The sequence below is a fragment of the Trachypithecus francoisi genome, unplaced genomic scaffold, assembly GCF_009764315.1.
Source record: "Trachypithecus francoisi isolate TF-2019V2 unplaced genomic scaffold, Tfra_2.0 Lachesis_group18, whole genome shotgun sequence".
NCBI classification, from domain to species: Eukaryota; Metazoa; Chordata; class Mammalia; order Primates; family Cercopithecidae; genus Trachypithecus; species Trachypithecus francoisi.
In genome coordinates, this window is record NW_022681463.1 from 5,084,776 (window position 1) to 5,110,077 (window position 25,302).

General features: G+C 43.5%; 1 protein-coding gene across 1 annotated transcript in view; it reads left to right on the forward strand.

Annotated features, from left to right (window-relative positions):
- COL4A1 (collagen type IV alpha 1 chain) overlaps positions 1 to 25,302 on the forward strand; it is a 155,547-nt gene that overhangs the window by 75,802 nt on the left and 54,443 nt on the right. The window contains exons 3-18 of the mRNA XM_033177282.1: positions 13,880 to 13,969; positions 14,069 to 14,113; positions 15,280 to 15,324; positions 15,419 to 15,481; positions 15,979 to 16,032; positions 16,228 to 16,254; positions 17,671 to 17,754; positions 17,841 to 17,903; positions 18,456 to 18,491; positions 19,002 to 19,043; positions 20,310 to 20,396; positions 20,925 to 20,951; positions 21,107 to 21,157; positions 22,284 to 22,328; positions 22,416 to 22,469; positions 24,194 to 24,235. Coding sequence (XP_033033173.1) covers positions 13,880 to 13,969; positions 14,069 to 14,113; positions 15,280 to 15,324; positions 15,419 to 15,481; positions 15,979 to 16,032; positions 16,228 to 16,254; positions 17,671 to 17,754; positions 17,841 to 17,903; positions 18,456 to 18,491; positions 19,002 to 19,043; positions 20,310 to 20,396; positions 20,925 to 20,951; positions 21,107 to 21,157; positions 22,284 to 22,328; positions 22,416 to 22,469; positions 24,194 to 24,235 — 855 coding nt within the window. The remainder of the gene's footprint in view (positions 1 to 13,879; positions 13,970 to 14,068; positions 14,114 to 15,279; positions 15,325 to 15,418; positions 15,482 to 15,978; positions 16,033 to 16,227; positions 16,255 to 17,670; positions 17,755 to 17,840; positions 17,904 to 18,455; positions 18,492 to 19,001; positions 19,044 to 20,309; positions 20,397 to 20,924; positions 20,952 to 21,106; positions 21,158 to 22,283; positions 22,329 to 22,415; positions 22,470 to 24,193; positions 24,236 to 25,302) is intronic.

Genomic DNA, 25,302 nt, shown 5'->3' on the forward strand with positions numbered 1-25,302 from the left:
GTGTGGGTGATTTTACTGCAGAAGCACATGACTTGGCAGGTGCTCCGTGATGGTCCCGCCCAGCTGCGCTTCCTGAGTCCTGTAAGGCGCGTGTATGTCTCTGTGCGTGCCTTTCCCACCTGTCACCGTGCACCTCTTGCCCAGCCAGGGTGACGTTCAGACGGGCATCTGAGGACTGTGTGTGCAGGGAAGTGTAGCTCCACCCAGGAGGGCGTATTTAGGGACCATAGGGACCAGGAAGGGCTCTGGGATCAGTCCCTCCACAGCGGGGCTCCCTGGGTTCCCTGGAGACCCGCGACAGGGCTGCCTCCCTGTCCTTGCCTTATTTGTTATCCTGAAATTCGGGGCCTAACCCACGGCAGGATATTTATGTGGAATATCAAATAGCTGTTAAAAAGATGACCACTTTCCCTGTTTCTTCACACAAAGTGCTGATTCCCCCTGTGGAGGACCAAGGGCGGGCGCCTGTAGGGTTAGGATTCCCATGAGAGCTCAGAGTTTCCACCAAGTTGGCAATTGTATATTTGGGAGTCAAGGGAAGGCCATGTCAGGGTGTTTGGCTGACTGGCCCTCTCTTGCCAAAGAGAAATTGCCTCAGTGATGTGTCTGAGACCTCAGACCCTGGGAGTGGGGAGTCAGGGCATGGGAACGAGGTTCCCCCAACCTGCCTCTTAGTGAAGCTTCTCTCTCTTTCTGTCTCTCCGTCGTTGTCTCTTCATTTCTCTCTCTATTTCTCTCTCTCTCTGATTCTGTGTGTGTGTGTGTGAGTGTGTGTGTGTGTGTGTGTGTCTACTGTACCCGTGCTTGGTCATCTATCCTCCAATGGATATAACTTTAAAAAAAATTCCATATACGTGGGAAAATATCACATGTTTATATACTCTACAATCTATTTTTATTAGAAAGTTTATACCTAATAATTTACAAACTATAACCCAATTGGTCTGTTTCCACATCTTAGTTTCTAGCCAAAGATCTCAATATTTTAGTCTATTGACATTAAGTAGTTAAGAAAAAAAGGCAGGAAATGATACTGTAAGCTTAATCTTTAAAACGTCTACAAACTAGGCATAGTGAAAATGGCATTAAATAAGATCTTACTGATAGAAATTTTTAAATAATTGGGCCACACCTTGGATTAAAATATAGCTCCATATTATCTTTTGAAAGCAGGCTTGCCAATTTTATGAATAGCATTGAGGTGAAGAGAGATTACCAGCTCAGGGAAGACCATTTTTAAGTATTTATGAAGTAGCTATTTATTGTCTTAATTATACACCAGTATTTTGTATTGAGTTTGCAATTATATGCTTTTCTTACCTATTCAGTTTTAAAACCAAGATTTTAAGCAAAACACAAAAGAAAAAACTTCAAGATGTTGGCTTAATTTCTTTGGGTAGACTGTATATGTTTTAAAGGAATTAATGGTGTTTACTTAAAAGAGATTAAAATTCAGCTACTTATTAATTTAGATTGATCTTACTACTGCTTTTTCAAATTAATGAGGTTAGGCTAATAGTGGGTTTTGTAAAACCTCCAGCTCTGCCGAGATTACATTGTATTCTATGGGCAAAGTTGGTTTGTCAAGTTTTAACCTGGCAATTGTATATCTGGGAGTCAAGAGAACTGTTCTTATCTCTTAGATTCCAAGTATGATTAATGGAGTATTGAAATTATTGCAGCATCCTGGGGGAAAATGTTATCAGTGATAAGATACAGACAAGTAACTTGCTTGGGGGTAAGAAAGTAATCTGGGGATTTCAGACCTATGTATGTCATTAGCTACTTACAGACTTACCATGGAGGAGTGTGGTGGCTTTACTAAGACCCAGGCTGACCTGACAGAATAAATGAATGTTCTCGGCTTGAACAGCATGAATTCCAGAGATATTTATTAAGGAAAAAACACAAAACCTTGAGTATAAAATAAAGGGGGGAGTTTCTTGAAACTGTCATCTTTTTAAAATACTCAAGAAATTCCAATTTTCTTGTGTCTGTCTTAGCCACAAAAACAGGAATGAGATACTTCCTAGGTCATGACTTGTGGGAACACTAGCAGTGTGTCCTTTTCATTCTCTTTTAAAACATTGTGTGGCTTCAGAGGACATGCAGCTGGCTTGTTGGACATAGAAATCTTGAGAATAAACACAAAATATTTATGTGTTTAAAAAGCAGTAAAGTCAGATCAGTTTCTTTCAGAACCATTTGTGCAGCATTTAACTGAATACTTGAGCACGTTTGATTTTTAAAATAATGCTACCAGGTGAGCCAGGCAGGTGGACTCATCCCTGACTTACAGATGATGGTAAAGCTGATTTTCAGAGCGTCCCAGGGGTTGGCGCTGGAGCCAGCACCGGAATCTTCTGGCTTCAGGCTTAGGTTCTTTGCCCATCCATGCAGTGACTGAAAAGAGAGCATGGAAAGCAGGGCGCCCAGAGCTCCACGTGCTCACCTGGAGTGCAGGTGCTTGTTTTTGCAGTCGTTTGAAAATAGGGTTCCTAAATCTGTACCCTCTTATAGATTTATATCATTTTCTTGGGATCTTTCCTGATTCACTTATGAAAATATTTTTATTTATTTATTTTTTGAGACGGAGTCTTGCATTGTTGCCCAGGCTGGAGTGCAATGGCATGATCTCAGCTCACTGCAACCTCTGCCTCCTGGGTTCAAGCGATTCCCCTGTCTCACCCTCCTGCGTAGCTGAGATTACAGGCAAGTGCCACCACGCTGGGCTAATTTTTGTATTTTTAGTAGAGACGAGCTTTCACCATGTTGGCCAGGCTGGTCTTGAACTCCTGACCTCAGGTGATCCACCCGCCTTGGCCTCCCAAAGTGCTGGGATTACAGGCGTGAGCCACCACACCCGGCCCAGTCATGAAAATATTAACTGAGTACTTACCCTGTGCCATCTGTTTGAGGTGCTGGGGGAGGGAACTAGAGGGAATGCCAGTCACTGCCTCATGGGTTCCAGCATCTCCTGGAGCTGCTCTGCGTGCAGCTGTGCACGCCCTGGCAGGGAACCGCAGGGGCTACAGGACCACTCAGAGAATGGGGACCTGGGGTGTCCCCCTGGCAGGGCACCTGTAAAACCCATTTTTTATAAACAATTATATCTAACACATGTTTAAGAAAAAAATTAAAGTTTTTTCTTCATTGCCAGTGAGCAATTATCTCAAGGTGTAAACCTGAAGACTGTCTTGCATGCTTTTGTATTATTAACTATAATTCCTTTTTTTTTTTTTTTTGAGACGGAGTGTTGCTCTGTCGCCCAGGCTGGAGTGCAGTGGCGAGATCTCCGCTCACTGCAAGCTCCGCCTCCTGGGTTCACGACATTCTCCTGCCTCAGCCTCCCAAGCAGCTGGGGCTACAGGAGCCCGCCACCACACCCAGCTAATTTTTTGTATTTTTAGTAGAGATGGGGTTTCATCGTGTTAGCCAGGATGATCTCGATCTCCTGACCTCGTGATCCACCCGCCTTGGCCTCCCAAAGTGCTGGGATTACAGGCGTGAGCCACTGTGCCCAGCCTCTTAACTGTAGTTCTTAACTTCAGAGTATTTCATCTACGTTTTTCAAGTTTACTTTTATCATAGACCAAAAAAACATCACCTACCTTGTGGTGTTTCCTGCCTTTTCTGTGTCCTCTTTTTGTTCCACATTGCTGCCCCACACCCACATACATTATTAAGTTCTAGTTAATAACATCCTCAGCTGTCTAAGTACTTAAGCACTAATTGGCATTTTTCAACATTTCTGTTAATGTAGAACACGTCTTTCGAACCCTCAGGGTCCTTGCTTTGGAGCTAATGAAAATAAAGCAAAGTGTCTTTATAAGAAAAAAAATTAGGTCAGGAGCGTTAGCTCATGCCTGTGATACCAGCACTTTGGGAGGCCGAGGCTGGCGGATCACCTGAGGTCAGGAGTTGGAGACCAGCCTGGCCATGATGGTGAAATTCCGTATCTACTAAAAATACAAAAATTAGCCAGGCATGATGGTGCACATCTGTAATCCCAGCTACTTGGGAGGCCAAGGCACAAGAATTGCTTGAACCTGGGAGGCGGAGGTTACAATGAACCAAGATCATGCCGCTGCACTCCAGCCTGGGTGACAGAGTAAGACTCCATCTGAAAAACATAAATATATTTATTTATTTTTCTTATACAAACTCAGAACAGAGCTAACCTCTTATTGATATTTTGTTATCAATTATTTATGTTCCTGCAATCATTCTTCTTCTCCCAAATCTTTAACTAAGTCATGACCTAGAACTGTGATAAATTTCATGGAACTTCAAAAAAAAGACAGTTGTGCGCGTGAGCAGAGGCGTAATTTCATGTGCAGACTCTCAGCAATCCTAAGTGTGATTATTCCTGCGATGGCCGGAGCTCAAGTTGGAAGCATTCATTTATGCCGTGTCCATTTCTAGCTCTTTTAGGATAGTATTTTGTATATATATATGTATATCTATGTTTTAATGGAGTAAGTAAAACCAAAACCAAAAGCCAACCAAAGTGTTGGCCTTGGTGACTGGGCAGGTTAGCCCCTGCCCTGGATTAGGGCTCTCTTGAGGGACATTCCTCAGTTGGCTTCCCAACTCTTGGCAGGTCAGTACCAAGCCTCTAAAGTCTACATGGAGGCTGCCTCTTGGTTGGTGTGTCCTGACATCCTTGGGATGTCACCAAGGCAGGAACTCCCAGAGAGCTCTGTGCAACTTATTTGAAGGATGATTTTGCTGCCACTGGGCTTTTTCTAGCTTTGTCATATTAGATAAAGGCCTCCTGCTGTGCCAACACATAGCTTCAGTGGCTGATTTTGGCCCCTGATTGCTGCAGTGTGCAACATGCGCAACCATCCATACCGTCCATAACTGCAGCAAGTGAGGTTCCAAGCCTGTAGCATAACACTTGTTTTCTGTACTGTTTTTCTCGTTTTAAAGATATTTTTAAAAATATATATTTGAGAAACAGAATGTTAGGTAATGGGTTTAGGTAGAGGCGTCTGTGATTTTGGTTTTAATGAGTGTTCATGTTGATAGGTTAAGCAAAGGAGAGAATGTTATTATCTTTTTTGGGAGCCAAAAAACTGGCTAGATTTTATTTTTCTTTTAGAATTGGCAAAACTCAGGAGAATGGACTGAATTACCTTAATGCCTAAGTTTTCTATAAACTTGTAGTGGAAGAAGACCAAAGAAGAACCTTTAAATAAGTTTTACTGGCAGTGGGATGTTTAGTAGTGGTTTCTTAGAGATTCCCCTGTGATCACATTTGTATCTACTTTATGCATGTTTCGTAGAATTTAATTTTTTCAGTATTTTCTATTTCCATACAGTTACTTTAAAAATTGAATTTGCTATTTTTTTCTGTATTGTCATTAGATTCAAATACTCTCCCAATTTATAAAATGGATGTGAAAATGCTTTCCAGAAAATACCCATCATTCTCATTATTTATAGGCTGACTGCATTTACCTGTAATGCAGTAGCCTCAATATTCAGGTTACTAGTTTTTATATTTAATTTTAATTAAATTTTGAATCTTAATAAAAAACATTTACCATAGAGTTTTTAGGCCATATCAAAGTGATTTCTCTCACTCTGCCCACAGCATGTGTTCACTGGCCCTGAATATTTAATATTTTTATAGTAATGTATTACTACAATGAAAATTTAAGGAAAAGGCTTAATACTTTAAGGTCCACTAGGGAGTTTTAGGGCATTTGAGGGAAAATGTATGGTCCCAGAGCTCCCTCTAGTGGCCAGCAGCTGCAGCCCGCGGAGGCTCCTCACCCAAGACTTGATTCAGGCCACTGGCTCTTCCCCTGGTGGTATCACCGGCTGGATCCACTGTCTGCCAGAGTTTGGGTTTTCTCCAGATCATTCGGTGTCTGAGTACTTCTTCAACAAGGGGATGCTTGGCTGAGATCCCATGGGTGTGTCTGAGGTGCCAGGGCCCGCCAGGGAGGGTGTGAATGTGCCTGTTTCAGATTGAGGCAGCGCTCTCCAATGTGCTGAGGGGTGCCCGGGCCCTGGGGTGCTGCTGTGTGGGTCGCAGGTGCCTGGAGGTGGATGAAGGGTGGGTGTCTGTGGACGCCCCGGCCCTTCACATGGGCATTTGAATGTGTTGTTGATGGAGCCCAGAGCCAGGAAAATACAAGGGTTTCCAGTGAACACACTGTGTCCTGGTGTGGTTTGATGGGAAAACAGAATTAAGCTATTGATGAAAGACGTGCTGCCTGAGCGCAGATACACAGAGAATCTGACTGGGCAGGTTCACAAGCCTGTGGAAAAAGATCATCATCATATTTTTCTCCCTCTCCAACGTGGAAATCTGACTGCTTTGGGGGAGTAACTTAACATGGTTCTGCTTAACAATATTTGAAATGGAGTACTGCCTTGGAGTAAGAGTTAATGAGAGCATTTAGGACTGTTTTTTTCTGAAGAAGATAAGAAACAAACTATTGAAGATAATAGTTGCCTCTGGAGGCCTTTGCTGCTGCTCACAGCTTAGCTGTGGGCTTCCATGAGTGAGTCTCGACTTTCATCACGGACAAATGTCTGGAACTTTGCTAAGATGTAAGGACCTTTGGAAATTTTTAAGATTTTTTTTGGTTGCCAGTAATTCATCAGCACTCAGCTCTCCTAGAATGTTTTTACTGGTTCGGGGACGTCAGATGGTTTGTTTGCTTTTGGATGGCTTTCGGGGAAGTTTTAAATTGTTTATAAGAAGACCACACTGAGGGCTCCCTGGAGTTATTCTTGTGTTGAGTGATAGTTCTTTAGAAAGCATTTTGTGAAGGACTCTTTTAAATTTTTTTTTCTTTCAAGCTGATGTGCAAAGTGGATTTTCATGGATCAGAAAATGTCTGTGGTTTTATTTCTTTGTGAATATGGATCTATCAGAAATATTCACCATGCATCTCCTTGGTAACCATCGCCTTCTCGCTTTGGATGACATGTGACCTGAGTGTTCAGCTCTGTCAGTCAACTTCATAGTGAATGTTAAAATTCATATTAGAATACTTGAGCCTAGAGTTGTGCCAGAATTCATCATGGCCTTAGATAATGTTTCAACATCAGGATTTGTCCAACAGAAATCTCTCCTTGAGCATGGACTCCTGGAGACAGTTCTGCGTTCACTGCTGTAGCTGCAGGCAGGCATTTGCTGAACACAAGGTGGACCTTCTCCATCACATGGACCTTGTCATGAGGGCTTCGGATTTTCCACTCAAGAATCCTGGGGCCAGAAGTCCAGTATAAAAGTTACAGTCCAGGCTTGGCCATAAGGAAGAAGGCATTTTCACTTCTAGTTTATCCCAGTCCTCAGACCCTAGCCTCTGTTCTTTTGGCCAGGAGGCTCCAGCACTGAGTTCTCTCCCATTCTTCACACAAACTTGCTCATCTCCATCATCGGCAGCCTTGGGAGTACTCAGAACAACGCTAATGATGGTCAGAAGGAGGACAGTGGAGGCCCATGAAATGAGGAACTTGCCCAAATAACCCCACATGCTTTCGAAGAGGACGAGTCCAGAAGTCTCCTAGAAATAGGACAGCTCTCATGGTATCTGAAGGTCATGGATTTTGAAAGATCAAAATTCAAAAGATCAAAAGTTTGAATTTTGATCTTTTCCTGGGCTAACGTCGTGCGATAGCAACTCTCGCAATGCCAGTCAGGGGCCACAAGCCGTTCTGGTTTTCGCTTTTGATACAGAATTCAATAAATTACAAAAGATATTAAATACTTTATTATAAAACAGGCTTTGTGTTAGACAGTTTTGCCCAACGTAGGCCACTGTAAGTTTTCTGAGCATGTTTAAGGATGGCTAGGCTAAGCTACAGTGTTAGGTAGGTCGGGTGTATTCAATGTGTTTTTGACTTAAAAATATTTTCTATTGGGCTGGGTGCAGTAGCTCATGCCTGTAATTCCAGCACTTTAGGAGTACGAGGCGGGCAGATCACATGAGGTTAGGAGTTCAAGACCAGCCTGGCCAACACGGCAAAACCCCGTCTCTACTAAAAATGCAAACGTTAGTGGGGCATGGTGGCACAGAACTGTAATAGAGCTGCTGGGGAGGCTGAGGTTGCAGTGAGTCAAGATAGTACCACTGCAATCCAGCCTCAGTGACAGAGTGAGATCCTATATATACTATATATAATATATAGTATGCATAATGTATAGTGTACATAATACATAGTATAATATATAATATATATGTAACATATATTACATATTATATATATATATTTTTTTGAGACAGGATCTCAACTTACAATGGTCTTATTGGGACATACCGCATCGTAAGCTGAGGAGCATCTGTATGCGCTGCTCAAGCTCTTGCGTATACCCACATAGTTGATGGAGGGCCACTGCACACATTTCCTGATATTCACTGTCTCAAGCTAGACGTCTGGGCTGGAGGGAGAAGTAAGAGTTTCGGGAAGAAGATACAGATTTGCAGTCACACTTTTTATGTGTGATCGGTTTAATCTTTGCTGCTTTAATGTTAAATATTTAGATGCAAGAAATAACAGTAATGATGATGCTGCTAAGTGCAGCAATCCACATTGTTAAATTTCATTCACATACTTCTGATGAACACATATACATCTTTTAAGAGTTCTGCTGTGTGTCTCATAGAGCAAAGGAGAGTGCGCACTCACGCCTTCCTCTTAGGGAAAGCAGACCTCTAGGGGACCTCCCTGCATCCTGTCCCCCCTCGCACTGCGGTGGCTGTATTCCTGCCCTCATGTCAAGCCTCATGGCGTTGGGGGAGCTCCCAACGGGGCCTCGCCACTGAGTTTTCCATGACCCCGCGGCACCGACCACAGCCTTCCCACCCCTTTCCCAGCGGCGGCATCCAGGAAATGGTCCTGCAGATGCCTCTTCTGATGGTGGTTGGGCTCAAGGAATTGGCCTTGTGGAATTTCTGAAAGAGTTCCGCAGTCACCCGCTGACTGTGACCCATCCTTGCCATCATTTCCTTTTCACTGGATACTTGGTGAGCCCTGGCTTCGAATGTGAGGGCTTTGATTCGCTGAATGATTTGCAGTCTTGCTCGTAAATGGAAATCTCAAGGCGCTCGATGACAGAAAGCAGCAGCAGAGCCAGCGTGGTCCCGAACGCAGCTTGCCCTGCGCCTCTCAGCCACTGCTGCGGACCCCGGCCAGTCTGTAATGGTGCCCAGTATGCTTAGACTGCAAAGGTGCTGGGGGCCATGTCCTGCCCGGTAACCTTTGACTACCTCTTAAAGTTTTTAAGACTCGTGTGGAATCCTGCCTCATGCTGAGCGTCATGTAATGCAATTGGCTAGTTCAGCATCCCATGACATTGTATTGAATTCAAACACCATGAATGAATAAAACAATTTCATTGCCTGTGAAGAAATTACAGGGTCGAGGTGGAGAAGAAATTGCAGTCTCCCTGGTGAGCATTGCTTGTTTCCTGTGATTGCACCCAGCACATGGAGGCTGCCATACCCAGTACACTCAGTGCTTAGTACCAGACCCGGTATCCACACTCAGTCCGTGCGTAGAGAAAGCCCCAGAGTGCTGGCAGTATCTCTGTGTGTGCTTCAGTCCATTGTGAAGATCCATGATCCTAGTATTTCAAATTGGAAAAATCCATTAAAATTTTGATTTAAAGATACGGATTCCATGTCAGCCTCTGAAACAGACGTCATAGGGCCTTTGACAGTAAGAATTTTGATGACTGCTTATTCTAGGTATATTTCGTGTTAACCTCAGTTTTTGTTGTTGGTAATTATATTTTCCTCCCACATTTAGAAACTTCATGCTATTTCAACTTCAGCTGTCCTGGGTACTTGATTTGTATTTGAATTTCTGACTTAGCTGTGACGGAAGCTTATTTGAGTGTTTGATTTCCTGAATCATGAACTTGTTTCTACAAGCCTTGGAAGAGGAAGGGAAAGAATTGGGTATTATAAAATGACTTTCTCTCCACGCATTTTAAGGACTTTTAAAAAGTATATGTTTGCTTTAGGTAATGCATTAAGCAAGAATTTTAAGTAGCTCCATGCATGAAACCCTATTTCATGCCTCATTTAGAATGCCTAATTTTGGTGCCAAGATTATTCTCCATGTTGTATTCTTTCATCTTTGTAGACAGTGGCACTTTGTTCTCCCTCCACAAATTCTGAATTTCATCATTTGAGGACACAGCAGTAATCATCTCCAGTTTTGATATAGAATTTTCCACTTCTGATCAGTGCCCTACATTGCATTGATGTTCAGCAATGAGAGCACAAAGTTCAGCTGCATGAAAACTTTCTGTGTAGTATTTTTCAAGTTTCTTGTTTGTTTCTTCCACTTTGAATAGTCATTGCTGTGACAGACCATGGTTGTGGTTTTCATTTTGGCCTGACATGAAGTCTGTGGCCGCCATGGAGTTTTGGACCTTGCCCTGAGCACACCATGGGAAACAGATGATCGAGGGCCCTGTTGCTCCCTGACTCTAACTGCTCACATTCTACCTAAAGCTCCAGTGGAAGGGGGGTCACGGTGGCCGTGGTGGTAGCATTGCTAGTTGCAGCTGCAAAGTCTGGCTTGGACACTGCTAGCTCCAATAATCTTTGCACAACATGTCCAGCTCTTTGCTCTTCTTATAATCCTGGTGGAAATGTGCTAAAAGCTTGGAGGAATAATTTGGCCCCGTACTGCATGCTGGTCGCCAGCTAACTGTATAGCTGTTTAAGTGCTTATCCTGTCTGTTTGCTCTGCTCTGGTTCCCATAATAACCTTGGACAGGGTACAGAGTGTTAGATTATTCATGTGCACTTTTATCTGGACAAAAGATTAAGAACATTAAAAAAATATGTGGGGAATGGCAAGAACCATGTCCATGGAGGAGTCACTTCCTTCTTAGCTCCTTCATTTCAAAGCTCTGGGGATACACAGATTGCTTAAGCTTTCTGGCGACATTTGGGAAAGAATGTGTTCTTGCGGTAAAAGCAAGGCCTGGGAATTTGGGGTTCTGTGTTCTGTTCCCAGCAGCATGAAGGGTCACCCAGTGACATATGACAAGTCAGTTAAGCGTCGGAATCTTAATTTCCCTATCTGTGAAATGGACATAAAAGGGTGGGTACCTTGGGCTGACATTAAGTTGGAGAATTGTTTGATGTTCTGCTGGGAACCGGCTTGCTCTAGTGACCCAGAAAAAACAGGGACTGTGGTGGAGGCTGACCTCATTTCTATTTCTGGCTGTAGTGCTGACTCAGTGAGAAACTTGTAGAAATCAGTTCATCTGGCTCTGGTCCTCAGTGCATTCCATGGTTAAATTGAGAATTATAAAATCTTATCGTCGCTGGTCTCATGGCGATACTGCCAATATTCATTAAGTTCTAAAAATACTCCACCAAATGTATTAGAAAGCTTCTACATGGACATGCCCTTCTCACGTCCTTCCTGTCTGATACCGGGTGATTCGGGGCTACACAACTCGGGATTTATTTATTTATTTTAGCCGCTGTTTGGAGTTCCGTCCTATTCTGGTTTGAGCAGGCTTTTCCTACATCCAAAAACCGTGTGCCCCAGATTGGTGACCTTGTGCGCCGCAACTCCTTACAGCAGGACTTTCTGCCGTTGTGTCCCGGGGCCGTCACTGCAGGGTGTATTTAAGGAGCTCTTCATTTGAACAAGTCCTGGTCTGGGAATGTTTTTCTTTGCTCACTATAACAGGCCCCAGGGAGAAGGAGCCAGCCTTCCCTGTCAAACCCTGGGCTCAGGGCCCTCGTGGGGCCACGTCTGCTCTTCTGGCCGATTCCCCGGATGCTGCTGGCCCGAGGGGCAGTGCCACACTATGAGTCCTGAGGTTCTTTAATCCGCTTACTCTTTGATTCGGTTCTCTAGGGTTTGAAACAATGTATCCCATATTTATCCACATACTGTGGCTAGACTCCTGACGTATCCTTTCAATGAAGCACACAGCTCTGTGCAGGCGTGGCGGGTGAGTCCCAGGTTCATAACCTCCTCTCTGCGTTTGTAAAAATGGAGCAGGCAGTTAATTCACCGGTAAGTGCCAGGACTGGCTGAGTGGTTTGGAAAGAAGGACGACTTTGGATGTTTATGTTATGTGACGTAGAGCTTGTCAGTTGATTTTTACTTTCAACGAATGCAACTTTGAGAAAGGCACTGAACACTAAATAATCCTGCCTGTGATCTCCAAAGTGCCTTCCTTCTGTTTTTAAATCAGCTAACAGTCGTCACTGAATCTACCCAATTCCTATGGTAAGACTGCATTAAAGTCCACGTACTGTAAATAGGTTTTCTTGATTTCTTATCATGGTTATGGGTTTGTTGTTGTTGTTGTTGTTGTTGTTGTTTTGAGACAGAGTCTGACTCTGTCTCCCTGGCTGGAGTACAGTGGCACGATCTTGGCTCACTGCAACCTCTGCCTCCCAGGTTCAAGTGGTTCTCCAGCCTCAGTCTCCTGAGTAACTGAGATTACAGGCATGTGCCACTACACCCAACTAATTTTTGCATTTTTTAGTAGAGACAGGGTTTTTCCATGTTGACCAGGCTGGTCTTGAACGCCTGACATCTGGTGATCCGCCTGCCTCGATCTCCCAAAGTGCTGGGATTACAGGCGTGAGCCACCACACCCAGCCCAAAAAACACTCTTGAAAGACATTCTCATTAAAGCCCACCACCACCCCATGATGGCCCAGGGGAGGCTCAGCATCTTGCGTGAGGTTCACACTGTGGACTCTGCCCACCCTCGTCTCCTAATGCTCTCTAAAGAGGAAGACGTCTTGGGGGATCCATCACAAAATCTCAGCACTGAGACTGTAGCTAACAGGAGGGTTCCAATGATTGAGTGAAATTATAACCAGTTCAGTGAAAAATGCCTCACTATTTGTTATTTTATTTACCCAAGAAATTATTTGGCATTTAGTATATAGAAAGGATTGTGCCAGGAATGAGATAGAAATATTTTCTGTCCTCAAGAGTTTGAAACACAGTAAAGCAGAGCCGCCTGAAGTAGTCGTTGCTGTCTGTTTCCAGACACTCACCGTGGACTTGCGCAAGGCTGGATGATACTTAGATTTATTATGGGAAGTGGCTCATAGGATTATGGAGGCTGAGGAGTTCCATGATCTGCCACCTGCAAACTTGGGAACTCGGGGACTCCTGAAGTGTAACTCGGTCCAAGGCCAGCGGCTGGAGAGCCCAAGGGGCTAGTGGTACAAGTCCCTGAATCCGAAGGCCAGAGAACCCAGAGTTCTGATGTCCAAGGGCCGGAGAAGATGGGTGTCCCAGCTCCAGAAGAGAGAGAATTGGCCTCTCTTCTGCCTTTTTGTTCTATCCGGGACCCAGCTAACAATGGCACCTGCTCACCTTGGGTGAGGGCACGTCTTCCTTACTGCCCATGGATTCAAATGCTAATCTCTTCCAGAAACACACCCTCAAAAACACACCCAGAAGTCATGCTTTACCAGCTATCTGGGTATCCTGTGACCCAGTCAACTTGGCACTGAAAATTAGCCATCACAGACCAGGCATGGTAGCACATGCCTGTGATCCCAGCACTTTTGGAGGCTGAGGAGGGTGGATCACCTGACATCAGAAGTTTGAGACCAGCCTGGCCAACATGGTGAAACCCTGCCTCTACTAAAAATACAAAAATTAGCCGGCGTGGTGGCACACACCTGTAATCCCAGCTACCCAGGAGGCTGAGGCAGGAGAATCCCTTGAACTCAGGCAGTGGACGTTGCAGTGAGCAGAGATCGTGCCACTGCATGCCAGCCTGGGCAACGAGTGAGACTACATCTCAAAAAAAAAAAAAAAAAAGCCATCACAGTTGGTCAGCGATTCCTTCCTCTGTTTCTTTACTGCTGCCTTTTGCCTGACTTATGTTCCTCTTCTATAGGGCGAAAGAGGCCTCCCAGGGTTACAAGGTGTCATTGGGTTTCCTGGAATGCAAGGACCTGAGGGGCCGCAGGGACCACCAGGACAAAAGGTAAGCAGGGCTGTGGGATTGGGGGTGGGTGGATGTAAGATTGTCTGCATTCTTGAGATAACGGTGATCAATGACAATGGCATTTCTATTCTGTTCCAGGGTGATACTGGAGAACCAGGACTACCTGGAACAAAAGGGACAAGAGTGAGTACAGTTGCCACTCACAATCGATGATTCCACGCGTGGGACAGGCCCGCTCCCAGAGTCGGCCACCTTTCCCCTCCATTCTCCAAGCCCTCGTCCTCCGTCTCCTCTCCCAGCTCACACAGCACGGGCAGGCAGGTGCGAGGCAGGCAGTGTGGAGCAGCGCATGATTCCCTGAGCCCCAGGCCTTCCCACGGGGCCTGTGCACAGGCTGAGCTCCTTAGTCCTTGGTTCTGCAAACTTGTTTTCCCCCATTTGTTCTTCTTCAGGAATCTCTTCTGGGCATATTTTAATTTGGGGGAAGGTGCGATTGATGATGTGTCCACAGTCATTAGATAGAGATGACTTCGTTTAATGGAAAAGTCGTGGTATTTTCAGAGCCAGCCTTGCTCTTGCTCCTCTCTACCTCTTGGTAAAGGTGAAATGGGAGCAGAGTTATTTTGTGCTTGGGCAGCCTTATGTTTGAAGGGATCAGCAGTGAGCTTTTTAAAAACTTATTTTTTTTTTATTTCAATCGTTTTTTTTGGTACAGGTGGTTTTTGATTGCATGGATAAGTTATTTCGTGGTGGTTTCTGAGATTTTAGTGCAGCACCTGTCATCCAAGCAGTGTACACTCTACCTGTTACGTAGTTTTTTATCCCTCACCCCCTTCCAGCCTTCCCCTCACCTGAGTCCGGAAGTCCATTGTATTACTCTTATGCCTTTACATCCTCGTAGCTTAGCTGCCACTTATAAGTGAGAACATACAGTGTTTGGTTTCCCATTCCTGGGTTACTTCACTTAGAATAATGGCCTCTAGCTCCATTCAAGTTGCTGCAAAAGACATCATTTTGTTCCTTGTTGTGGCTGAGTAGTGTTCCATGGTACGTGGATTCTGCCTTTTCACTATCCACTCATTGGGTGGTAGGTACTTAGGCTGGTTCCACATCTTTGCAGTTGCGAATGGCAGTAGTGTGCTTTGGGTGTAGCATTGCTCCGTAAGCCTGGGCGATCTGCCCTGGCCTGTGCCCTCCACTGCCTCTTGTGCAGAGTGCACTGTCTGCTTTGTGTGTGTGTGTTCCAGACACCAAAAACGAGGGCACAACTCCATTACCCAGGTGGATGCAGTAGGAGGAAGTGAGGCTTCCGGCTTTTCACTGACATGCTTTTACTTCCGCCCTCACAGGGACCCCCGGGAGCATCTGGCTACCCTGGAAACCCAGGACTTCCCGTATGTATAGAAAATGCACTCTACTTCTTTTAGGAAATATTTTTCCATCAGGTGATTTTCTGTTTGGGTTACATTTTCACTTTCTTAATTGCAGGGTATTCCTGGCCAAGACGGCCCACCAGGCCCCCCAGGTATTCCAGGATGCAATGGCACAAAGGTAAATCCAGAACCGAGACCCTCCTTTTCCTGTGTGTTTATGTAATTTTGCACATTAAGGAGTCAGGTAGTATGACTCTGTTAATAGAGTTTTATTTGCCACAATTGGAAAGTTACTTGTCTTAAAATTTGCTTTATTTGGTAAGGAAATACAATTTTCCCATATTTAGTGTATCAGAAAGATGTAATTGTTCCTTTCTTTTTTGTAGACTTTTATCCTAAAATTTCATTTAAGCATGAAAGTTATTACCGGTAATCATTTACCACATCGTGTAAGAAAATGCCATTCTGGGCCTTTGTCCCTATTAATGATACTATCAGGTCTATTTCTTCTTTCATAAAGTGGTACCCAGCAGCAGAGCTTGTGACAAACTGTTTTTAGGAAATGATTTTAACCAACAAGTGAAGGGTAGGGCAGAGTAACTAACTCATGCGGTATCAGGGCTGATGTGTCTGCCACACACACTGTGTATGAATGACGCTCTGCTGTCTTCCCAGGGAGAGAGAGGGCCGCTCGGGCCTCCTGGCTTGCCTGGTTTCGCTGGAAATCCCGTGAGTAGAGGCTATTTAGGGCAGAACCTCTTTCTTTTAGTTATAACTTCTCTCTTCTCATTCCATTTCCTTTTCTTTTTTTCTTTGCTTATGTTTTAATAACTTATATTTTACATATAATATTATATAATAACAATTTTAATGCTAATGGCATTTTGAGAAAAACAAAACTAACACCAAAACTTTCTTTTTTAGGGACCACCAGGGTTACCAGGAATGAAGGTACATTTTATTTTGTTTTGCTTTATTGGATTCATTACAGGGAATCTGTTTAAAACAAGTGCCATTTTCTTTAAACCACTTTGGCTGATCGATTGCTTCTGAACACATTTCCCTAAACTCTGTTACATTAAAAGACTGTATAAGTAATACACAAACTCAGATTTTAGACTCTAATGTTCAGACACTTGAGTGTCTTAATGGGGAGTGAGCAGTGGAAGGAGGCCTGGTGTGGTGGCGAAGACTTACTTGGCCCAAACCGGGGAGGGCAGATGGGAGAATGGAGCTCCCTGGGTGCCTCTCAGACTTGCCACGAGGGAACCTGGGACAGCTTTTCCCAGGCGAGGTGTTGCTGTCTTGGGGCTCGGCTGCTGGCATCAGCCCGACCTCCAAAGGTGCAGTCCTGTAATGTGTGGGCTGTGCTTGGGCACAGGGTGGGGACCTCGGGTATCTGGGGGTTGGGAGCAGTCCTGTCCAAGGGAGGCTTGTAGGTCTCAGCAGTTGCAATAGAGATAACCGCTTACCTGGATGAGGCTGAGAGTCCCTGTGCACCTGTGATTCAGAACACGTAGGAAATAGATCCTCATAATAGCCCTGTGTGTTAGCGTGCTTCAGAGACACAGAACCAGTGGCCTATGTGTGTGTAGCCAGAGAGAGGAGAAACGGCCTCTAAAGCATTGGTACTCATGACTGTGGGGGCCGGCAAGCTCAAAACCTGCAGGGTGAGTGGGCAGGCTGGACACCAGGGAAGGGGTGGAGTTGTAGTCTTGAGTCCGAAGGCGGTGTGTGGGCAGAATTCCTTCTTCCTCCAGGGAGGTCAGTCTTTTATCCTGTAAGGCCTTCAACTGATGGGATGAGGCCCACCAGCATTATGGAGGGCCATTTGCCTTATTCAGAGTCTACTGATTTAAGTGTCAATCTCATTTTAAAAATCCCTTCACAGAAACATCTGGACTGGTGTTTAACCCAATAATGTGGCCTGGCCAAGCTGACAGATAAAATTTACCATTACACCCTGCTCTTATAAAAGTATTCGTCCTAGGCCTTTTCTCAAAAGAGAATTCTTGTTTTGTGAGAAGAGCCCGTGGTCACACAGTAGTCTTTTAACTAGAGACAGGGGCCCTTGTCTAGAATTGGGGATGGTCCTGTGCACGGTGTTGCATACCCCTTTGTTTAGCCGTCTCTACATTCAGTCCTGGCTGTGGCTAAGTTGACCATGCAGTGGTTAAAGCTGGTCACTAGGATGGCAATCATGATGGGAGGATGCCAGGCTGTTGATTTCCAGTGTAGACAGGGTCTAAATCCCAGACTTAGGCTAGTCCTATAACGGTAATATGTGCCAACTGCTCAATGAGTTTTCAGTTTCTTTACGTGAATGTCAATATTTGCAACTTTCTGTTTTCTTTGTTCATCCTCTAGGGTGATCCAGGTGAGATACTTGGCCATGTGCCCGGGATGCTGTTGAAAGGTGAAAGAGGATTTCCCGGACTCCCAGGGAATCCAGTAAGCATTTGCTGAATCATTATGAACATGTGCCACCTCACCCTCCCAGTTTGCATCTGAACTCATTTCTTTCTCATGCATTCTAGGGCCCACCAGGATTGCCAGGACTTCAAGGTCCTGTCGGGCCTCCAGGATTTACCGGACCACCGGTAAGTTTTGGGGACTGTCTCTCCAAGGCAATCATTTAAAGAGCAACTATATTGAGGTGTGAAAATAAACAATAATTTAGTAAAAACTTTGCACAGCTGTGGTCGCTCTTAATATGGACATGGCAGAATCAGCTTCCCTCTTATTAAACGTTTGGCTGGCAGCCTGGTACTCACATACCCAGAGCTGTGGGAAAGGGGTGATGATAGCACCATAAACTGATATCCTGAAACAAATAATGCAGCCATGGTTGCGGCGGCTGGCTGGGTACCACCGATAGTCACAGCCTGTGGGAGTGAGTTCAAAGATGGACAGGCAGGCTCTGCCCCAGGTGACTTCACCGTGGAGCAGGGGAGACGGATTGGTATTGATATGGTCACACCTGAGGGTCCTCCACCTGCTGGGAGTGGGGAGGGAGGGGAAACCCAGGAAAAATATTTCACAAATAAATTATCATGTTGACCAGAGAATCTTAAGATAACATCAGCCTAAAGAAGGGCTTCAAGCTCCCTATAGTTGTGAATCCTATTTAATTAAAATGCTCTCTCTCCTAGGGTCCTCCAGGTCCTCCCGGCCCTCCAGGTGAAAAGGTAAAGGTTTTTTTCATTTTTTGTTCTTTGGCATTAGTATAAGGCTATCATGAAATTGCTATAGCTCATTCTTCTCATTCTTTCAGTCTCTGTAAAAAAATGTTGGAAAATTAACACTATCTTTATCTAACTATACCTTTAAGTATCTATCATTTATCTATCATTTATTATCTACTGATTATCTATCAATATATTGATCTTTTCTTTCATTCGTCCCTTAGTCAATACTTTGGAATCACTGATATTTCCCTCAGTTTTCTAACGCAAGAGTTTAAAAACTGTAAATTAAAAAAAATGTCTTTAGAATTTTTGGTCAGTCATACTTTAAAAACTTTTTTCATAGACATTGAATACAGCATGATCGTTCCTTTCTGGAAAATTTTATGAGAGTTATGGGACAAAGCTATTGCCTGAAATCTACCATCTTACTGCGTTTTGTGTGAGGTTTGTAGAATGACTTTGAACAAAGTAGACAAATCTAATAATGAAAGCCTAATTTTTAATCCACAGGGACAAATGGGCTTAAGTTTTCAAGGACCCAAAGGTGACAAGGTGAGTGCACATTGCTCTGGAGTGCTTTCGTGTTGAAAACCATGTTCTCACCTGACAGTTACCCACCTTTAGATCAACGTTTGGACTCATAAGTGTAGTTACTCTTCTCTGCATGTTCTTGCGTTTGGTAGTGTTTTCCTTAAAATGACAGCATTGTTGAATTTATTCTAGCTTATTCAATACACTAGAATTTATGGAAGTGCTCTGTGATCTGACAAGCAGAGAACAACGAGGCTAACTCTAATTATCTGTACAAAGAGTTCAATCAAACTCTTCTTCGTCAGTGATGAGGTCAGACCTAGGATTTATAAGAGTCAAATTTAGGAGTTGACCATTAGATGCATAACCGTGTAAGCCCTGCAGAGTGGAAGTCCACCACCAGGAAATTAGGACTGGCACGGTTGGCAGTGGCCCCTCACCACCGGCCTCTCTTCTCAGAGGTGGGCGGGTGGTCCAGGGCCAAGTGGGTGTGAGGGGAGATGCAGTGTGGAGCTGGGAGGGCGCAGACCACAGCAGGTGGCTTCATCCTGCAGAGAGGAGGCAAGTGGTGGGTCCCTGATCCTCTCCAAGAGTTTCCCTGGATCAGACCAATGAAGCAGGCACTGGCTGAGAAGGGATGCCTGCCATTGTGATAGCCAGCCTGTGGAAGGCCAGATTCTCCTTTGACATCCAAGCTGGTGGAGGCAGTTACAACCAGAGCACCCAATGCAGTGGGGCCTGGATGAATCTGGATGTGCAGGCGACCTCTGCTTGCCACCCTAGATTTTGGCCCAATCTTTTCATAAACTTTGCAATATAGTGACTCTGAAATGTATGTGGTTGTAATTTTCAGGTGTACCCAGCAGTTAGGATGCCTGAGGAAGGGGACTCTTGATGGTTGTCTTATTTTGGAGTTACCTAAAATGCCTTCTTTCTTCTCAGCCTCTATTAGGCAGTTTGTATTCCTTTCCTCCGTGCCATCAGAAGCCAATACACACTACACAGGTGCACGCAAGTCCAGAGGTGTCTTGCAGGTGTTCAGAGTCCATGGTTATTCCTGAGCCAGTGATTGCCCATAGAAGAAGTGAAATTCTCCTCCTGGGTTTAGATTCTTCTTCCTATTGAAATTTGATTTTCTGCAGAGGCAAAGGATGAGTAGAATAGAATAGAGTATAATTACATTTTAAAAATAGGTGTTTTATTTTAGGCTTTTACCTCTCTCTGCAATTTTTCATCTCTGCATAATTGTTTCCATGCCTAATTAATTTTACGTTTTTGTGTCGACAGGGTGACCAAGGGGTCAGTGGGCCTCCGGGAGTACCAGGACAAGCCCAAGTTCAAGAAAAAGGAGATTTTGCCACCAAGGGAGAAAAGGTGTGAATAGGCTTCATCCAGTGAATACTGATTTTCTAATTTTGGACAAATTCCAAAGGACAAGGAGAAAATGGGTCAAAATTCAGTTTTTCCAGCTACCTTCAATCCTGGTCTGGAAAACAGATGTATAGACTGTTCGTTCCGTAAAATGCGGGCACCTCTGAGAGCAGAGGCAGCTGGAACTGGGTTGGTCCAAGCCTGATCCGAGGCTCACCCTGCTGGATCAGGGCCTCTTAAATGTGCCCCAAGTTAGGGATGGCTTGGTGAGCAGGAGGGAGTCGGGCTGGGGGGCAGGGGGAGGTCAGGGCCAGTCACCATGGGTCAAGCATGATAAACCCTGCCCAGCTTACATTTCTACCAGTCAATGCCAAGTGAGTGCTGGAGATCAACAGGAATTTCTTTGTTAATATATCAGAAAAGGTTTTGTTTTTTTTTTTTTTTTCTTTTTTTCTGCTGTGTGTTTCATGCAGCATATAACAATTGATATAGCTGTTTCATAGTACTGATCTGTCTCTCCAACTCTTTCAGGGCCAAAAAGGTGAACCTGGATTTCAGGTAAGTCCTCAATTTCTGTCTATCATTTTTAGGTCAAAGACCATAAAGTACAGATTTGAGTTACAAGCTTATTTCACCTGAAGTTTAATATTTATCTAACTTAATATTTTGCTTAAATAGACAAATGAATCTCTTTGCCTTTTTGTTCATTTAAGGGAATGCCAGGGGTTGGAGAGAAAGGTGAACCCGGAAAACCAGGACCCAGAGTAAGTGCTTTCCAAAGTCCTTTTATCATGAAACAATTCTCCTTTCATGCTGAAAATCGCAGATTCACAGAAACATAAGAATGGAAAAGGCTTGTAGGGACTTCTAGTTTATCCCTTTCATGCCCCAAAGGGCTTTGCCGAGACTCTCCTGAGCTCTATCATTTGCAAGGCCTCCCAGGCAGGCGAGGTCCTTCCCTGTTTAAGGATCCAGCACTGAAGGTGCCACCGCCCGCTGTGGAAAGAGGCTTCTGAAGAGCCCTGGGCTGTCCCTGAAACCTTTGGTCCTGCTCTATCTAAGAGCAGCGGGTTGGTTGGACTTTGCCACCCAGAACACCAGACGGTGTTTGCGCAGCCGCAAGCCTGAGAGGCTGAGTTGCTTCTCACTTTAGGGACGGTGGTGACGTGAGACCCACCGCACTGCCAGTCCCCTGTAAATGGTTCTGGTTTCTACCTGGAAGCAACATGCAGAAACCTGCATTACATGAAGCATTTGTATAAGCTTGCAAATACTCAGCTGCCAGTAGGCAAACTTCTCTGATGTTAGCTTTGCTACCAAGATACAGTGATGTTTTAGAAGACTTGTAGCTCATCGGCCTCTGCTCTTTAAAAATAGAGTTCTCTTCTAGTGTAACTGTTTCATAATTATTCATCATATACCATATTACTTATTGCGGTATTGTCAACTTACATAGAGCGCTCATTTACCATGCTTGTGTTTCACAGGAGAGACAACATATTAAGCTATCTGAATGAGAGCTTTGGTGTTTTATCCGTTGTTATTATTATGATGATGTTTATTTTTGAGACAGAGTCTCACTCTGTTGCCCAGGCTGGAGTGCAATGGTGTGATCTCAGCTCACTGCAACCTCTGCCTCCTGGGTTCAAGTGATTCTCCTCCCTCAGCCTCCTGAGTAGCTGGGACTACAGGTGCCCGCCACCACACCCAGCTAATTTTTGTATTTTTAGTAGAGACGGGGTTTCACCATGTTGTCCAGGCTGGTCTCGAACTCCTGACTTCAGATGATCCACCCTCCTTGGCCTCCCAAAGCGCTGGGATTACAGGCATGAGCCACCACACCCGGCCTATTATTTATTAAATACTAACGTTTACATCTTTATTCTACAGGGAAAACCCGGAAAAGATGGTGACAAAGGGGAAAAAGGGAGTCCCGTAAGTATTTCTCTGTGATTTTTACAAGCAGGCTGACTGTTTCCGCCACTGACCTCTGACGGTTACTACTTCTCTCTTTGGTTTCAGGGTTTTCCTGGTGAACCCGGGTACCCAGGACTCGTAGGCCGCCAGGGCCCGCAGGTAAACGCTAGCACTATTGTGAGCCTTTATCTTCACTTTCCACTTCAACCCAGAGGTCTGTTTATTCTTTCCTAGAACTAAGGACTCTGTACTCAAGGGAAAAAAATCATTTATGCTTCTTCTGGGTAAAAACACAATTTAGTGGTTTCCTTTGTGTTCATGATTTTTTTTCAAAATAAAAATACATGAAATGTACCACTCATTCAATTTTTTATGTCTTTTTTCGGTAGTAGATTATTTTTTCCCTGATCATAAAACAATAGAAAATACAGAAAGATATCATGAGGAAAAGAAAGCTTACCTAATTTTTTCTATTACCTGTTCAGAAATGGCCAGAGTTCACCTAGTTCCTATGTGCATACACAAGCAGGCAGCTTTTAAAGGTGATAGTGAACAATACCTCTTGCTTTTTCACGTCATGATAGAAGGAGGATATATTTTGTGGCCGTCAATGTAGTTATGATATGAACATCCAAGCCTTTTGTTGCGTGGTATTTAGGCCATTTTATGCTCACAAGTATTTTTGCTCATTTGGTCATTTCTCTGTCAAATTCCTAAAAGCATAATATTGGTGTCCACATTCAGACACTTGTTTTGAAATTTTTGCCACATGCAACCAAATTGCCCCAGAAAGTCCTTCTGCCAGACCAGGGCCCTTTTAGTTGGGGAACTAACTTAAAAAAAAAAAAAATCTGAAAAATGTTTGTCAGTCTGACAGGCAGAAGAAAAAACCTCATTATTGCTTTATTTTTCTCTCTTAATATGAGACTAGGTAATGTAAATCTTTACTAATATAAGAAATAATTTTGGAATATTCATCACCAATGGCGAGTGGAAAGCTGTGGGGAGGGCCTCAATAGCCCACAGTTAATTTCTTAAAGCCAGGGACAAAAGGAAGAAACCCTTGGCTGTAATTTTTTGAGGAAGTAAAATCCTGTAAATTGTAAACGGTAGATATATTTAGAATACAGTGGCTAAGATGTTTATGTCCTCTAGATATTTATAAAATTCTTCTGGTATTCATATAAGAAAAATCAAAACATTCAATTCTTGTTTACTGCCTGAATTTAAAAGGAAAAATATATACATTCATGGTATAATGTATGTATCTTTGGACTGTTTAAGTCATTATGATGTTTATATTAAAATAATATGAAAGGGTTAATTTCTTTTGAGTTTTTCATCTCCTATGGATGAGATTAAACCTTGAAGTGATCAGAATTTATCCACTAATGTTTTCAGTTAATATTAGATTTTACATTATGACCTCCAATGCAAATTTGAGAAAATCTTCACCTAAAAACATCATATAAAATTATTTCCTTAAGAAAATATATTTGGAAATCATGCTTTTATATTATTTTATTTCATTTCTCTTTTTAAAATTGAAAAACCTTGGTTGCCAATTCCACTCATCAATGATTCTGTTTTCTGAGGAAGTGTGTAATCGACGGGACCAGTATCTGGGCTCTTTGTGAGGAGAATAATTAGCCCCCAACTTACGCTTTGCAGAAATCTTTGTTTTCATCTATCATGCGTATGCAAAGCAAAATGAAGTCTATTCATTTTTGTTGTAATCGTCACAGAATGAGAGATACTACAGAGAGAAAAATAGTTTTAATGTACTGTAGGCACACTCTGTTTTACCAGAAGAAATGTTTAATCTGCTTTCTGCAAGACAATCTTATAAGAATATGCAAGGAAAGTTATTTTTTCTTTTGTAGGGAGAAAAGGGTGAAGCAGGTCCTCCTGGCCCACCTGGAATTGTGAGTAAGAGTACTGTCCCCGGGTCTGTGAGAGCACTGGGGGAAGGAAGGAGAGGAGATGCAGGGCACAGCTGTCTCTAGAATTGCATTTGTTATGTAAAGTGGTTCATGCTACTTGAAATGATTTTCTAATTTGTATTGTATGGAGTTTAGTGTTTATTTTTATTATATTTTGACATTTTCTGCACATCTTTAAATCACTAAAACCTTTTCATGGATTTTGCACATGGATGAGAATATTAGCAACATATTTGACTCCTTTTTTTTGAAATGGAGTCTTGCTTTGTCGTCCAGGTGGGAGTGCAGTGGTATGACTTTGGCTCACTGCAACCTCTGTCTCCTGGGTTCAAGTGATTCTCCCACCTCAGCCTCCCGTGTAGCTGGGATTACAGGCACCCGCCACCATGCCCAGCTAATTTTTGTATTTTTAGTAGAGACAGAGCCTGACTGTGTTGGCCAGGCTGGTCTCGAACTCCTGACCTCAGGTGATCCACTCATCTTGGCCTCCGAAAGTTCTGGGATTACAGGTGTGAGCCACTGTGCCTGGACTTGACACCTTTTTTTAAAAAACATGGTCCATTGAGGAAAATTTTTGTAAGAGAAACAGTTCATCTACCATTTAACTATCCTGGCAAAACAATTTTTATTTTTGCAAATAACATTTTACTGCTGGTCAACATGCATATTTTGCATACTTGTCAGTGATGCGTGTGACATTTAAAAATGGGTGTTCTCATGTTTGCAAGTATCTTCATGGTGATCATTTATTTTCAGTGTCCTATCAGAGACTTGTGCTCTAATTTCTTTAGCCATTTTGCCCCCAGTCTTTTTTGAAATAATGAAAATGTTACCGTTCTCTCCTTTGCTGCCTTCCTTGCAGTGCCACAGGTAATGCGTTCACACAGCCCATTTTATCTATAGATTTACATTGAAGGGTTTTACTTTGATTTTTTTTACTGACAAAAATTGTATATATTTATGGTATACATCATGATGTTTTATATATGTAACTTGTGGGATGACTCAGTCAAGTTATTTAACTTTGGCACATTTTAATAATATCTATT